This window comes from Sander vitreus, chromosome 9, assembly GCF_031162955.1.
Source record: "Sander vitreus isolate 19-12246 chromosome 9, sanVit1, whole genome shotgun sequence".
NCBI lineage: Eukaryota > Metazoa > Chordata > Actinopteri > Perciformes > Percidae > Sander > Sander vitreus.
The window spans coordinates 26112302-26126828 of NC_135863.1; the positions used below are offsets into that span (position 1 = coordinate 26112302).

At 39.3% G+C, this 14527-nt stretch overlaps 1 protein-coding gene across 7 annotated transcripts in view; it reads left to right on the top strand.

Annotated features, from left to right (window-relative positions):
* The window catches only part of nlgn1 (neuroligin 1), a 361678-nt gene that overhangs the window by 41533 nt on the left and 305618 nt on the right, over positions 1–14527 (top strand). Inside the window, exon 4 of one of the 7 annotated variants that reach the window (XM_078259488.1) lies at positions 11367–11396. The exons of 5 other annotated variants lie outside the window; for them this stretch is intronic. In XM_078259488.1, the coding sequence (XP_078115614.1) occupies positions 11367–11396 (30 nt within the window). Of the gene's footprint in view, positions 1–6778; positions 6805–11366; positions 11397–14527 lie in introns of all 7 variants that reach the window. One more of the 7 variants, XM_078259487.1, reaches the window with a different exon arrangement.

Sequence of the window (14527 nt, forward strand, 5' to 3'; positions counted from 1 at the left end):
GAATCCATGCGGCAGGGCCTCACAACGTTAAGCAGGCCAGTCATGAGGATAGCCTATCAGGTTTTTAAGCAAACAATATAATTTTGTTACATAACAAAACCTGTACAGTGTGAGAAGGAAGAGGAGCTAGTATATGCTATCTGCTTGTGGATTTTGGTGTCACAGGTGGCATTGAATACATCAGCTTCACCCTAAATAGCAACAGCTCTTAGAGGGCAAAGCCTTTACGAAATAGAACGATAGTTACGTATTGTAACTTCAGATTCTATGAGTATAGGCATAGCCCTCTAAGATCCGGGCCACCTGCTTCACTAACATTGGCTGAAGAAAAATGCTGATGTTAATAACTGTAACTGCGGACAAAAGAAATCTTCACGACTGCGCATTTGCAAGGGATAAACCCAATAGCAACAGCTCTTAGAGGGCTATGCCTATACTCATAGAATCTGGAGTTACAATACGTAACTATCGTTGCAGGACCCTCTGTACTGCAAAATGCTAACTATTGCCAGGTTCATTACATTGCAACATAACAGATGATTCAAATATCCCTGTTTTTATTTCTCTCTTTATTTACTTAGGCACATTAATCCTGACATTTTGATGTGTATCCAATGTAATAGGAATACCTGTAATCAGACAGCATCATTGGATTAAAGTCTTAAACATGCACTGAAGATCCAATCATGTACTTAACTTTTAGAAGTATAAATAAATAAACGTCAGCTCACAGATGCAGTAAGGAACCATAAAAATCCAACAGCAGCCATGGAGGTAGGATGACAATATCTTTATTAGTGATGCATGGTCATGATACTGGAAAGATGTCACAAACCAGTCTTGCTCTGTACCTGTAAGTCACCCAGTCTTCTTTTATGCCTTTAATTCTTGACAAAAGATTATTTTCTCTGGCTGTCAAAATATTTTTAAACTGATAATTGGTCACGAACATGTTCAAATTCTATTAACTCTTCAAAGTAAGGAAGTAACCAAATTATTCAATTGTTCTGAACAGATAAAACAGATAAACAGTAAACTGTTTCTGATTTTTTTTCCACTAATATTCAGTTTTTCTTCTTTTGGCCTTAAACTTGCATCACAGATGTGATGGAGACTAAAGGGTAAATGGGGTGGAGCAGGAAAGATGGCGAAGCAACTGAGAGCTGCCCACTTTGATCTTGATATTTGAACAGTCAATAGCTTAATGTTAGGTAGCGCTCTCTAGTGTCCGTAGTACTTATGAAGCAATCGCAACTACAATGCTTGTGATTCCACCAGACACAGCACGTCCCAGCCACTCTGCGCCGCAAAAATTTCGCACTAGGTCTAATTTTGATCCCATTTAACTATGTACACTACTTACTTTTATGGTAGAAGCAAAAACATCCAGAAAAAAATTACCAAATCAAAGCAAAACACTCTGCTTCTGAAACGCTCCTAGTGTGGTGTGATGCATGGTGGTGGAGGACAGAACAAAACCATGACGCAGCCGGAACCCGGTGCATCTGCGCCTGGTGGAATCCCCAGGTTACGTTTAGGTATGAGGACAGAAAACGCTCCTTTGGGTCTTATTTCCTGCCACTGCTAGGGGCGCTTTTATGGGTTGTTTTAAAGGGTAGGAACAAACAACCTATGTGGTTGTATGGTCTGGAGGACTTGTTTTGCCTTAATACGAGCACACTTGATAATCATGTCTTGGGCTCAATACACTGTACTTTTGTCTAAGGGTGTTGAAATTAATCATTGCATCAATGCATCACTATGGGGATGTGGATGATTCAGCATCGATGCAGTGACAGAGAATACAAATAGTAATATATAATAGTATTGAGGAGGTGACACATCATGATGCATCGTGATATCAAATCGTATCGAAATGTTGACAAGATAATCGTAATCGAATTGAACCGTGAGGCCAGTGACGATTCACACCCTTACTTTTGTCATTGAATTTTTCTGCTCTTTCGTCCTTTTAGAATGCAGAAACATTGACACAAGTTTGTGTGTATGTAAACTTACTGACCTGGACAACTAAAAAGCCTCTGTGTAAGCACTGCCTGAGACTGAAACTCAAAGTCAACATCTCTATTGTTACACATTTAACATTTTATTTGGAAGACGATAACAAGTCTGCCTCTTCCTTTGTCACCAACTTTCATTTAGTGTTTGGTCTTTTTGTTGTGCTACCAGGCAGATGTTAAAACCCCTCCACATTGTAAAACGTGAGTCACAAATAAACCAATACATTAGGTGTCCCTTTATGATTGTTCTTTTTTATCTTTAAGACCTTATGATGGACAATGACAGGGCTTTTAATGTTTGAAGGACAATCTGCTCCAAGCACAACAAGAGCAATGATAAAAGATCAGACAGCTTTGAATAATTCTACTCAGGGCATGGTGTTAGGAGTAAGTGATTAACGTGGTGTGTATGTGTGTGTTTGAGAGAGAACTTGAGGAGGGAATGATGATTAACGACGGAGCAGACCTTGAGAAGGACAGGCTGCCAGTGGGACAGATGACAGGAGATGGAGGGATGGAAGGAGGAGGAGGGACAGAGTGGAGAGGTGGACAGAGTTACAGATCCTCTCATTCTGGCAAATGGCTGTTAAATGCTGACACATACAATAGCAGTCATTTGCTTACCGTATCATTTATTTCCCTACAGTGCATTGATTGATGATACATAATGTCTTAATGCCACAGCCGTTGATAGTTTAGCCAGAAGGCAGTGGGAAGGGGGGATGTTTCACTTCTCTACAACTAAACAATAACACAATTTCTCTGCTCTTCAACCTTTTGTGTCAGTTTCTTAATTTATAGCCCTAGACTAGTATTAACTGGGCATCTCTAGTAATTCGTAATAATTGCGATGGTCGTCTGTGGTCTTAATCACATGCCAATCTGCCATGTCGGTAATTTCAAGTAAAAATTCCACCACAAATTACCTACCATATTTCTTCAAACACAGAGGTTGTGTGAATCGGCATCTTTGTGATTTGGAGTTGTATTGGCCGCGCTGGCTTTAAGGAAAGAAAGGGCAAGGGAAGGGAGACAGTATTAGAGAGTAATAGAGAGTTTTTATGATGGCTTTGGGCTTTTAATTGCATCAGGTCCAGGTTTTGGCCACATTACTTGTGCCAAGTTAGTCCACTGAAATGATACATATAATACAGCCATTGTTTTCATGCTCCAAATCGCTGCCATATTTGAATGTCCTTTTTTGTATTTAGGCCTGGACATGTTTTGACTCAGGAACACCACAATTAAATACCATGGTCAAGTTAACCTGTGAAATGAAATCCTCCCAACTCTTTGGTCAGTTTATCTGAAAGTGAATGCAATATAGGCTACGTGTTCCCGATTTTGCATTTACTATACTGCAATTCAAAATCACCATTTTCAGTTTTACTGTTGAACTTTTAAAATGAGTTCAAAGCATGAAATAAATGCCTGAAATATTGATCTACTATGTATGCAGGAACAAAGCCTAAACATGCATAAACATATAAGATGATTAAAGTCTAAATTAAAATACATTTTTAACACTTTTAGATCACATGACGTCACATCGTGCACCTAGTTAACGATATATACCAAGTTTTTTTGTTTATTCTTATTCTTATTTTATTTTTTTTACAAAAAATCAATGTCTTCATATTTTTATATCAAAATCCAATCAAGCTTTCTTCCTGTAAAACAAAATATGATGCAGACTTACATATACTCATACCAACCAATTTAAACCAATAATATCATGACATCCACCCATCAATCAATCTTAAATTTTAAGCGGGGCAGAGTGAGGCTAGCACTTTTCAATCAAGTAAAATTACTCCCAATCTATATCTCGTGATCCTGTTTCACTCGGAAACTCGTCACAATACAGAAGCGAGAGACTCTCAAAATGCCGTTTAATCTCGACTTTAAGAACTGCTTGTATTACATGGTAAGCCCTGATTTATCCTGATCCCTGATTTGGTCACATGCTGTTTCCTATCCCCATGCAAATATAACAACCATGTACATTTAAACATTCATATGTAGTAGTATGCCATCAATATATGCAGGAAGATATTTTTTCCCCTATAAAGACCTGACATAACCATAGTGCACTGCTGCTTTCTCATAGCAGTGATTCATATGAATTGCCATAAAATGAGTCTGGTGTGGGGCTGGATTGAGGTGGTATGCCACTGCCACAGATTGGACTATTCTCTAATCCATTTGTTCCAGGCACTTATATGAGGAATTAAGTCAGCAGCAGCAAAGAAAAGATTCCTCTTCACTCCCATCCTCAGGGACAATACCATAGCTAAAGCACAGGCACTCCGAGAGGCTGCTGCCTTCTGACACACACACACACACACACACACACACACACACACACACACACACACACACACACACACACACACACGTACAGTCCCCTGTTACACACACACTGTCTCTGGTAGCCAGACCTAGTGTGAAAGCTCTTGGTCGGGGGCAAATTAGCCTCAAGGAGTGAATGAAATCTGGTTATGGGCTTGTGTGTGGATGTATATGCACGTCTCCAGTATGAATATGTACACAAACGTGTTGTGTGTCTGCATAAGTCTAGCTTTGTGTTAGCTCACTTGAACTTGTGTGGGAGTGAGAGAAGGTAGTGAGCTGGAGCAGATTGACCATATTTGGTAGTTTGCCTGACATGGGGATGGATATATGTTTTCAGTCAAAGATGCTTGACTCCTGACCCTATCATCTTTTACCCTCTCTCACACACTTTGTTTCTGTCAAAATGTGGTTGTTGTTTTAGCACAACTAGACCTCCTGTTTTGCAGAAGAAGCACCTAAAAGATGTTAAAGAATAAGGACTACAATATTCAGTTAACAAAATATATTATTATTAATCAAATCCAAAGCCTGCTATTGTTTATTTCTCTGTAGTCTATATCAACAACGTTTCATTTCCGGGATTGTTCAGGTGCTTCCGGCATGTCCGTCACCTTCTGCTTTTTTTGTGTTGGCATTTTAAAGGTGCTCTAAGCGATGTCACGCGATGTCAACAGTTTTTGTCACATACAGCAAACATCTCCTCACTATCAGCTAGCTGCCTGTCCCCTGAACACACTGTAAAAAAACACGGTCACTGTAGACAGCCCAGGCTCCACAAACGGCAACAAAAATCAACTGCGCCAACCTGCATCACGTAATATAACAAACAGTGTTCCAGCTAATAACTGACAAGAAGGATTTGGGGGTGGGGGTTCGGGGGTTAGAACACGGAAGGGAGGGGGAGAGAACGGGATAAGAAGGAGGGAGGGGCGAGCTAGCCTCGTTTTGTTTGACAATACTTCCAACGTCAACAAGAAGTGACATCACCCAACATCGCTTAAAACACCTTTAACTGCTCCTCAGATCTCTGCAGGGTAAATTCAGACAGCGTTTTCTATTGCACCTTTGAACGTACATGTTCCACCAAAACAAGTTCCTTCCCGAGGCTATTTTGCAGAGGCACCGTTGCTTTGTCCGGCGCTTAGCACCCCCCAAGACGATTGTGATTGATTTAAAGAAATGCAAACAAACCAGAGCACATTTTTCTCCCATCTGGGAATGCTGTGTGGACTAGCCAGACCTTTCTCCGCAGCGCTGTGGAGGAAGGTCTACGATGCAAGACTAATTCCTTTGTAACAAGAAGCTCAATGGTTGTCCAAAACAGATGATCTAAATCACTTTATTTGGAGGTGTTAAATATCATTTTTGGATAACGCTCTTATCAATACATTACGGTAATAGTGTTGGTTGTTATATTTGAGTTATTACGGTTTTATGTTTACGTCTACGTTACGTTTTCTCATACCTGCGTGTATGCCATGTATGCCAGTTGAGTTCACTTGTATGCAATGATGGAGACGGATGAACAGAGCCGTGCACATGTGTGGAATAAATAAGTATATAAAATAGATGCTCCGCTTATACTTTTATGTCAAGTTAATGCTGTGCAAGTCAGCTAACTTAACAGGAGGTAAAACTGCAGTAGGTCAATTTTGAATAAGGATATCGGTCTGTAAACTGTGATGGATGTTTACAACAGTTTTGGTAATACATTTACATTTCAATTTGTTTTCTGTTTTTAAATAAGTTTGGCTAACTGAGGATTTTTGAGATGTGAGCTTATTTTGGTAATGTTTCCATCAATTAACTTTATGAGTGCAGAAATTAGACTTAGGTTGAACAAAACTGAAAATGAAATTTCTTTTAAGCCACCAAGTAATTCAATATATCAGAATTTAAACTTGGTATCTTTTTGGATGGATTGGATATTATGTATGATTGTGTGTCATCCACATTCATGGTTATATGATTGTGCTTGTTTTAAAGTGTTTGTCAATCTACGCATTTGATAGTGTAGGGGTTGCCTGGGCTCCTGCAGCTGTGATTACAGATGTGAATTGTTTAGCTGTAATTGGCTGATGAAAGACACATAATTGAATCTGTATGAACTGATATTATAAAGCCCTGACTGAGTACAGTGGGTTTGACTGTGTAAGTGACTGTGATACATTTTAAAAATAGCTTCTTAGGTTCTCCCACAAGAAAAAAAAAAAAAACCTTACTCAGATGCTAATTTGAAATTGGAAGTTTGTTACTTTCTCATCTTTGGTCGCTGTGAGGAAAGAATTTGGATCTCATTATAAAATAATAATCTCATGCTAATGTTCTGCAGTGTGCACTCACAGACAGTGAGTCATGCAGTCTGTTTTCATGGCAAGTTATTTCAGACAGGTGGTATGAAGGTAGACCTGGCGCTGCTCATCTGCATGTATTGCATGCACTGCAGTGACACAGAGCAGATTGAAAATCGGCAAAGTTTCCCTTTAATGCTTGATCGACACACTCTTGGAAACTTTAGTTTTACCGTAGGAAAGCACATTGCTATCACCAAATAAGTGTTCGGCTCATTTTCGTGATGAGTGTAGCATGAAAGCATGGTGGAATTAGCAAGCTAGCTAGCTAACAGGAGTGTATGTTCCCCAGCTAAATAACCTCTTTATATGACCCATTAAGGAGACCTTTCAAAGCCTTTTATGTTCCCTGGGTCAATATGTTGAAATCACCTAGCTACAGCTTATTGCCTACTGATGTTTCTTAAAAACCTACCCCTCAAATCTGTGGGCAAGATAGTTGACTTTAGACAGTGATAACTCAATGATATTTTACCATTCAAACTGCATTCAAAACATCAAAAACAAAACATGTCCCTTTTGTCCTGTTGCAATTTGAACAATTTGCAAAGCTAGCCCTTACTTAAGAGATTGCTCTTACAATGGTAGTTTATATCAAGAGACATAGGACCCTGGGAACATAGGGATGACCCCATAGCTGACATCCGTCTCCATCTCACGAGCAGTGATTGATACTGCATTAAGGATCCTTTTGGCTCTGATTGGTTGTTTTCCTTCAGGTGTTGTGGATTCTTACATATTATCGGTCTCATGTCCTACTACTGTCAGGATATACTGTAGTGACAGTTGCAGCAAATATGATAAAATGTTATTTTTTTATAAAAGTTACCTACTGCACTTTTTTTTTATGTCCTTTCATTTCCTTTCCTTCTTTGTTTGTTTATCTCTGGGCATGCTAAATATCACATGGACTGTTATGGTCAGTACTTTGTTCACTTGGTATACTAGGTTTAATCAGCATTAATTCACTAGATCTTATCATGGTTTATATGTAATTCTTTTAATGTTATTATTTCGATTTTATTACCAGGGAAACTGGATTGCTTTGTTGTTTATTGATATTTTTAAAAACTATAATGCTACATCTATCAACATTTATTTAAATGTTATCATGGTATGCATTTCTTTATTTTAATAATACTATTTCGGTCTTATTACCGGTGAAATATTACAGTATGCTGTAAGACAGAACACTACGATATGATCCGAGCGGGGCACATGCGAAGCCCATATTCCACAATGCAAAGCGAGCATTCATATCAGAGAATCAGACAGCAACCAGCGGGTCTTTAACGACAGTATCGCTTCAATGTACATATTTAATCAGTGGTTTTGTCACCAGCAACAACACGTTGCTCAGTTTTGTTTAAGTAAGTTATGCACCGTAATAATGTAAAAATCAGCGGAATACTCTAAATATATATTATATAAATAAAAATACCAATAATGCAAAAATAGCGTTTTATGCTAAGCACTTTGATTTGCCTCGTTGCAGAAAAATACTATATAAAAAACCTACAGTTGAGTGTTTAGAAATACAGCCTAATGGCTTGTTTGACTAATTTGCATTTGTTTTGACTTGTACTGGTTTGACAAAATTTTCTAATTTTGCAGTTGATGAATGTTAATAGCAAAGACTAAAGGGGAAAAAAACATGAGCATATTTATGTATGGGACTTTGTTTGATTTAACATCACACTGCATTATAAGTTGTTTTAAATGAATGACTTTTTTGAAATATCAATTTATGATAGGCCTAACTATTATATTCAGAAGATGATCCTCATATCAATCACCGTGGTTGCAGCTTGTAGCCATCCTAAACTTTGTAGCCTTTACTGAGACTACCTTTTCAAAATTAACAAGGGACTAGTTTTAGGAAGCATTTTCAGGAAATTAAAAGGATAAGCAGATTGTTGCCGAGGTTTTTGTTCACAGAGTAAGATGTATATAGCTTTGTATGGGTATGTGTAAATATACAACATGTGTTTTGGCATTTTTGGCACACTTCTACCTCAGCCTATACTGCACACAGACACAATACTTTTGCATATTCTGCTAAAATAGAGACCTGTGGTGCCATGCCAACAATCTCATTCAACCATTTCACAAACTGAGGAAAAGGTTGTGACATGGGCCAGAGGGTATCAGAGGTCATAAATGATGAACCAATCCATTGGCTCTGCTCCTATAGGCACCTTGGTGTTTATATGGACAACAACTTTGGCTGGAAGGCCCGTGTTGAAAGTGTGTGTTATCATTTAGAGCAGACACTCATGGTGAATCAGAGGGTTTATGTTATACAAGGCTGCATTATATTGCATATTAATATGTCAGAAAGCATGGCAATATCTAAAAACATCTAATTTAAAGCTTGCTTGTCAGGTGACTATCATGAAGGTTGTGGAGAGGAATAGAAACCAGTTTATCCAGGCAAGCACAGAAAATATGGTCTGATCTATTTTTATTCTCCATGCCAAGTATGAACTCTTATCCTTTGGCAGAAGATATAGGGTACCCCAATGTAAACTAAATATTTCTAAACTATAGGCCTAATTTGGACCTACCTCAATTAACACTTTAAATAATTTTGCTTGAGGCTGCAGGGGTTGTGCAAAAGCTTCATGATATAATGCACATAGGGTTGTGTGTAGGTTGCTCTTGTCACTGTTTGTGAAAGATGAGCAATAGATTGTGGCTGTGTGATGTGCTTCAGTCTGGCTGCATATCACTTTGTTTATGTTGTTTTTCATTGTAAGTATATGTCAGCTGTATGATAAAACAATATGTCAAGTGTTATGTGTGAAGCATTTGAACTTAAGGCAAATATTCCTCTGGGGACAATAAGCTATCGCCTGCAAAGTGGTCTCCATGATACAATTAAAACGTTGTCATAGGACTATAGCAAACACATCGTTGGAAAGGTCTCAACCTCGACAGTAACATATGTCTGAAGAGGATACATTACTCCTGCTTTGAAATATTGACCTCTGAACCTTGAACCCAGTATATGTGTGAAGGCTTGTCATTTAACAACAGAAGGTGCTACACACATAGGACCAGCTGTTAGAGAAAGCTCTGGACCTCAGCTGTCATGTAGCACTGTCAAATATGGTAATAAGCTATTCTGACCTATTTAACAATTTGATTTTTAAAATCTGATGACACCAGTATGTTCCCCATCCCCCAAAACCCCAGGGTGTATCCAAAATTCTACACTGCCAACTTCTACTTATGAGAAATATACCAATATATTTTAAAACTACAACTCCCACTAGAGACGCGCCACAGAACCTGTTACAAAGCTAGTGTACTTGTAGTTCTTCCAGGGTGGGTGGGTGGAACATTCATACAAACAGTACATGAGACAAGTACATGAAACTGTATTTTTAGGGCCCGAGCACCAACAGTGGCGAAGGCCCTATTGAAACTGAAGGAATTCTTCCTTTCCTTTCCTTTCTTCCCAATGAATCGCCTTTTTGAGGGGCTTAACATACTCAAAAACTCACCAAAATTGGTGCTTGCATCAATCCTGGTGAACATTTACGTATTTTAAGGGATTCGGGAATAGGTGCACAAAAATAGCTCACTAGCGTCCCCTACAATGTTAAAAAAATGGAGCCCCTGCAGTACATTTAATATAGACTAACGAAACTTGGTACACATATGTAGCATGTCAAGACGTACAAAAAAGCTCATTGGAGCCATATCCTAAACCCAACAGGAAGTCCGCCATTTTCAATTGAATGTTCAAAATTAGTGCGATTTTGGCCATTTCCACATAGATACACCTAGATATTTCATCCGATCAACTTCAAAATTGGTCTGTGCTATCTTAAGACGTTAAACATGAAAAGTTATTAAAAGAAAAACTTTTCATCATAGGGCATGGCCGTGGCGGGGCGGCCATTTTGTGCGTTTTGCCATCGAAACAGGAAGTGGGTGTAACTTGAGTGTACATTGTCCAATTCGCTCAAAATTTTTCAGGATTCATAAGAGTCCAACCCTTACGACATCTACAGGCCGATATACACAGGTTTCCTGTTTACAAACATTACTGGGTGCGTGCGCATACCGGAGGCAGAAAGCCAGATTGGTAAACTGGTCCGCTACTGCAACGACCTTAAGTATTGAAGCTTTCCTTATTGTTTGTATATAAATAAAACGTGATTTTAGTTGGATCTGTTTGTCTGTCTTTAATTTTGCAGTGTTACTGTGATATATATGTATGGCTATAATTATCATTTTAGGATAATGTAATAGTCAATGTTATCAGCAGGGTTACCCCTGAGTGTTTATGCCTTAAAATAATGGCCAGGATTTCCAGGAAAAGGTACAATATGTGTGTCTCCATTTCAAAACATCACTGCAGGTTGACTGTTTTTAGCAGCAGAGGTTGATTGTGGGCAAGAGGGCGACAACACTGTCGTGGTTAGCTCGCCGAAACTCTACTGCTGCTGTCTCGGCAACGTTAGCTAATGTCCGCTAGCATACGTACAGGCTAACTATAGCCAGTTAGCTTTGTGTGTAACGTAACAAAAACCCACCCATCTCGTAGGAGCAAAGCTTAATATTTCATTCAATAAAATGATGGTACAAAAGGAGCACTAACGCCACAGGTCTTATGTTGACAACGTAGACGCAGATATAAGAAACTCTGAAGGCAGTCGTAATATTTACCTAGCAGGCTAGGCTAACGCTGTTGCGCTAACGTTAGCAAAACATCGGCGTAGCTTTAGCTAGCAGTCTAAACTTGTCTCGAGACCGGACTCGAGTACTACAGTCCTGACAGGTAGATATCACTTAGCTGAACAACTGAACAAGCTGCAACTTTTCTGATTGATACAATGGGAGCCTGACTCTTGCATATGACCCCAATCTGCCCTTCTTATGGCTTGAAGCCATAACCTCCGCCAGTTTTTGGCAAAAACATGCTTCCCCCTAGGTATGATAAACATCAGGCACCCATCACTGGCTCTGTTTGTACAATTAACCACGCAGCAACTCCTTGGCATTTTGACTTACACTATGCGACTACTACTAGCTACACGAAACACGTCTTCTTTCTGCCTCCCGGTTGCGTGCGCAAGCAGTGATGACGTTGCCGAGAAATCCATGTATTGGCTCAAAGTCATAGCGCCCCCTAGTGGCAACAGGAAGTAGACCTAAAAGTCAAAGTGCTATACTTTAACAAACTCCTCCTAGAGATTTCATCCGATGGACTTCAAATTTGGTCTGTACCATTTCAACACCTTAAAGATGAAAAGTTATTAAAAGAAAAACATTTCGTCAAATGGTGTGGGCATGGCGTGGTGGCCATTTTGAGCATTTATCGATGAACAAAGAAGTTCTTGTAACTTTAGTGTACATTGTCATATCTGCCCGAAATTTCTCACCTTTGACAAAGGTCGAGGCCTGAGGTCATCTGCAGGGCAAAATTGACTTTTGGTCATAGCGCCCCCCGCTGGCAACAGGAAATCCACCTTATATGACAAACATCATCTGATATACATGAAACTTATGTGTGGTCTACATGTGATACTGAGCCACCCCCTATGCTTTAACCACGCCCATGAACTTAGGCCACGCCACCCTTTTATGGCTTTTGAACCGTTTAAGGCAGAGTCTTGTGTGATGTATCATTGAACTCAGCAGAGAGTTCCTTCTTCATTGGTGATGGTTTGGCCCGCCCCCTATGATTAAGCCACGCCCCTTTCATACCTGATGACCCATTTAAGGTAGAGTCTTGTGTGAGGTATCATTGAACTCAGCAGAGAGTTTCTTTTTGATTGGTGATGGTTTGACCCGCCCCCTATGCTGTAGCCACGTACTTTTTTATAACTTATCACCCATTTGATGTAGACCCTTGTGTGAGGTATCATTGAACTCCGCAGAGAGTTCCTTATTTATTGGTGATGGTTTGGCCCACCCCCCTATGCTTAAGCCATGCCCCCTTTCATAACTGGTGACCCGTTTAAGGTAAAGTCTTATGTGAGGTATCAACGCCCCCCACACCCCCTTTCACAGCTAATGAACTGTATGACATAGAGTCTTGTGTGAGGTATCATTGAACTCAGCAGGGAGTTCCCTTTTCATTGGTGATGATTTGTAGTGTCAGAGTGCCGCGTAAATGCACAATGTCGCAAGAAGCAGTGTCCGCCAGTAACCCTGACGCGCGCAGAGGAGCGAGGAACCATCCAATGCAATAACAATCCATTAATATTATTATTGTTATCTTTATTGTTTAAATCCTCAAATACAACGTTAGAGAAAAACATCAATATTAAGAATATTATGTATTTGTATCTTTCCTATCTGCCCAGCGGTACTTACTTCACTACACTTCTGGAGTATTCCACAGATTTTTTTAAATGTTATTACGGTGCATAACTTACCGGAACAAAACTGAGCAACGTGTTGTTGCTGGTGACAAAACCACTGATTAAATATGTACATTGAAGCGATATTGTCGATAAAGACCCGCTGATTGCTGTCCGATTCTCTGATATGAATGCCTGCATTGCATTGTGAGATATGGGCTTCGCATACGCCCAGCTCAGCCCATATCGTAGTGTTTTGTCTTACAGCATACAATAATATTTCACCGGTAATAAGACCGAAATAATATTATTTAAATAAAGAAATGAATACCATGATAACATGTTGATAGCTGTAGTGTTGTAGTTTTAAAAATATCAATAAACAAAGCAATCCAGCTTCCCTGGCAATAAGACCGAAATAATAACATTAAAAGAAATACATATAAACCATGTTAGGATCTTGTGAATAAATGTTGATTAAAACAGTGGTTATAGGGCTAAAAATACCAATAATAGCAACGCTGTATACAAGAATTGTGCTTTGATCACAAAAGATGCTTCCCATTGAAATACATTTAATATAGACTCACGAAACTTGGTAGACCTATGTATCATGTCAAGACTTACAAAAAAGCTTATTGGAGCCATACCCTAAACCCAACAGGAAGTCCGCCATTTTGAATTGAATGTTCAAAATTAGTGCGATTTTGGCCATTTCCACGTCGTACTTTAACCAACTCCTCCTAGAGATTTCATCCGATCAACTTCAAATTTGGTCTGTACCATCTTAAGACGTTAAAGATGAAAAGTTATTCAAAGAAAAACTTTTCGTCATAGGGCGTGGTCGTGGTGGGGCGGCCATTTTGTGCGTTTTGCCATCGAAACAGGAAGTGGGTGTAACTTCAGTGTATATCGTCCATTTGGCTCGAAACTTTTCATGATTCATAAGAGTCCACCCTGTCTTATGTGAGGTATCAACGCCCCCCACACCCCCTTTCACAGCTAATGAACTGTATGACATGGAGTCTTGTGTGAGGTATCATTGAACTCAGCAGGGAGTTCCCTTTTCATTGGTGATGATTTGTAGTGTCAGAGTGCCGCGTAAATGCACAATGTCGCAAGAAGCAGTGTCCGCCAGTAACCCTGACGCGCAGAGGAGCGAGGAACCGTCCAATGCAATAACAATCCATTAATATTATTATTGTTATCTTTATTGTTTAAATCCTCAAATACAACGTTAGAGAAAAACATCAATATTAAGAATATTATGTATTTGTATCTTTCCTATCTGCCCAGCGGTACTTACTTCACTACACTTCTGGAGTATTCCACAGATTTTTTTAAATGTTATTACGGTGCATAACTTACCGGAACAAAACTGAGCAACGTGTTGTTGCTGGTGACAAAACCACTGATTAAATATGTACATTGAAGCGATATTGTCGATAAAGACCCGCTGATTGCTGTCCGATTCTCTGAT